Genomic DNA, 1,026 nt, shown 5'->3' with positions numbered 1-1,026 from the left:
TTCCACTCGATTGCCACCAATGTTTGCATCCTCTTGACTCAGATGTTTTCTTTTTAGACTCATCTTCTGTAGAGCCTTCCTTATTTTCAGAAACCATGCAACTGACCTCTTCAACCTTCTCCAGTCAGAAAAGTAGGTTATCAGTTGATGAGTAGCATTTGGTGTGTCCTCAACAATCACTGCATTGGCCGTGAGCTCCCTTTTGACCTCCGGATCGTCAGCAGCAATGTCAGAATCCAAACTGCTTACTGGCCATGCCTCCTATGTTTTCCACAGAAATTCAGGGCCTTCAATCCATCTTCGGTTTGTTAACAAATGATCCATTGTTAATCCTCTTGAGGCTTCGTCTGCAGGGTTCTGTGTGGTATGAATGTACCTCCACTGTGAGACATCGGTTGCTCTTCGGATGGTAGATATCCTGTTTGCTACAAAGGTTTGAAATCTCCTGTCCTCGTTCCTGATATACTTCAAAACTGAAGTACTATCAGTCCAGAAACATGATTTCTCAAGTAGAAGCTGTAACTCTGCTCTTAGCATTGTGTCTACTCGAACAGCAAGAACAGCAGCAGTAAGTTCCAAACGAGGAATCGTCACTTGCTTGAGTGGAGCCACTCTGGCTTTGCAAAGCATGAAAGAGACATGGATAATGTTGCTGTTGTTCTGCAGCCTGAGATACGTCACAGTACCGTATCCGCTTTCACTGGCATCTGAAAAGTGATGTAATTGGCCATGAGTGGGTTGTCCAAAATCTGGCGGTTTGAGGCATCGATGTATGCTGAATGTCGTCACCTTTTCCAGGTCTTGTAACAATTTCATCCACTGCTGCTGGGGAGCTGAGGGAATCTGATCATCCCATCCATTGCTCCTCCTACACAGATCCTGTAGTATGAGCTTGGCTGGAAGTGTGAGCGGTGCAAGAAATCCCAAGGGATCATAAACTGAGCTGACCACCGATAGAATCCCACGAAGGGATCATAAACTGAGCTGACCACCGATAGAATCCCACGTCTAGTATGGGGCTGTTCC

At 45.8% G+C, this 1,026-nt stretch overlaps 1 protein-coding gene across 1 annotated transcript; it reads right to left on the bottom strand.

The window, feature by feature from the left end:
- Positions 1-261: 261 nt before the first annotated feature.
- LOC126401218 (uncharacterized) lies at positions 262-969 on the bottom strand (the record flags this gene model as incomplete). The annotated part of the gene is made up of 1 exon (XM_050062337.1): positions 262-969. A coding segment is annotated over one exon (708 nt), but the record flags the coding sequence as incomplete, so codon positions are not given.
- Positions 970-1,026: the final 57 nt, after the last annotated feature.

The sequence above is a fragment of the Epinephelus moara genome, chromosome 14 (assembly GCF_006386435.1).
Source record: "Epinephelus moara isolate mb chromosome 14, YSFRI_EMoa_1.0, whole genome shotgun sequence".
Classification (NCBI taxonomy): Eukaryota; Metazoa; Chordata; class Actinopteri; order Perciformes; family Serranidae; genus Epinephelus; species Epinephelus moara.
The sequence above is the reverse complement of the archived record's forward strand: the minus strand, read 5'-3'. Positions and strand labels throughout refer to the sequence as shown.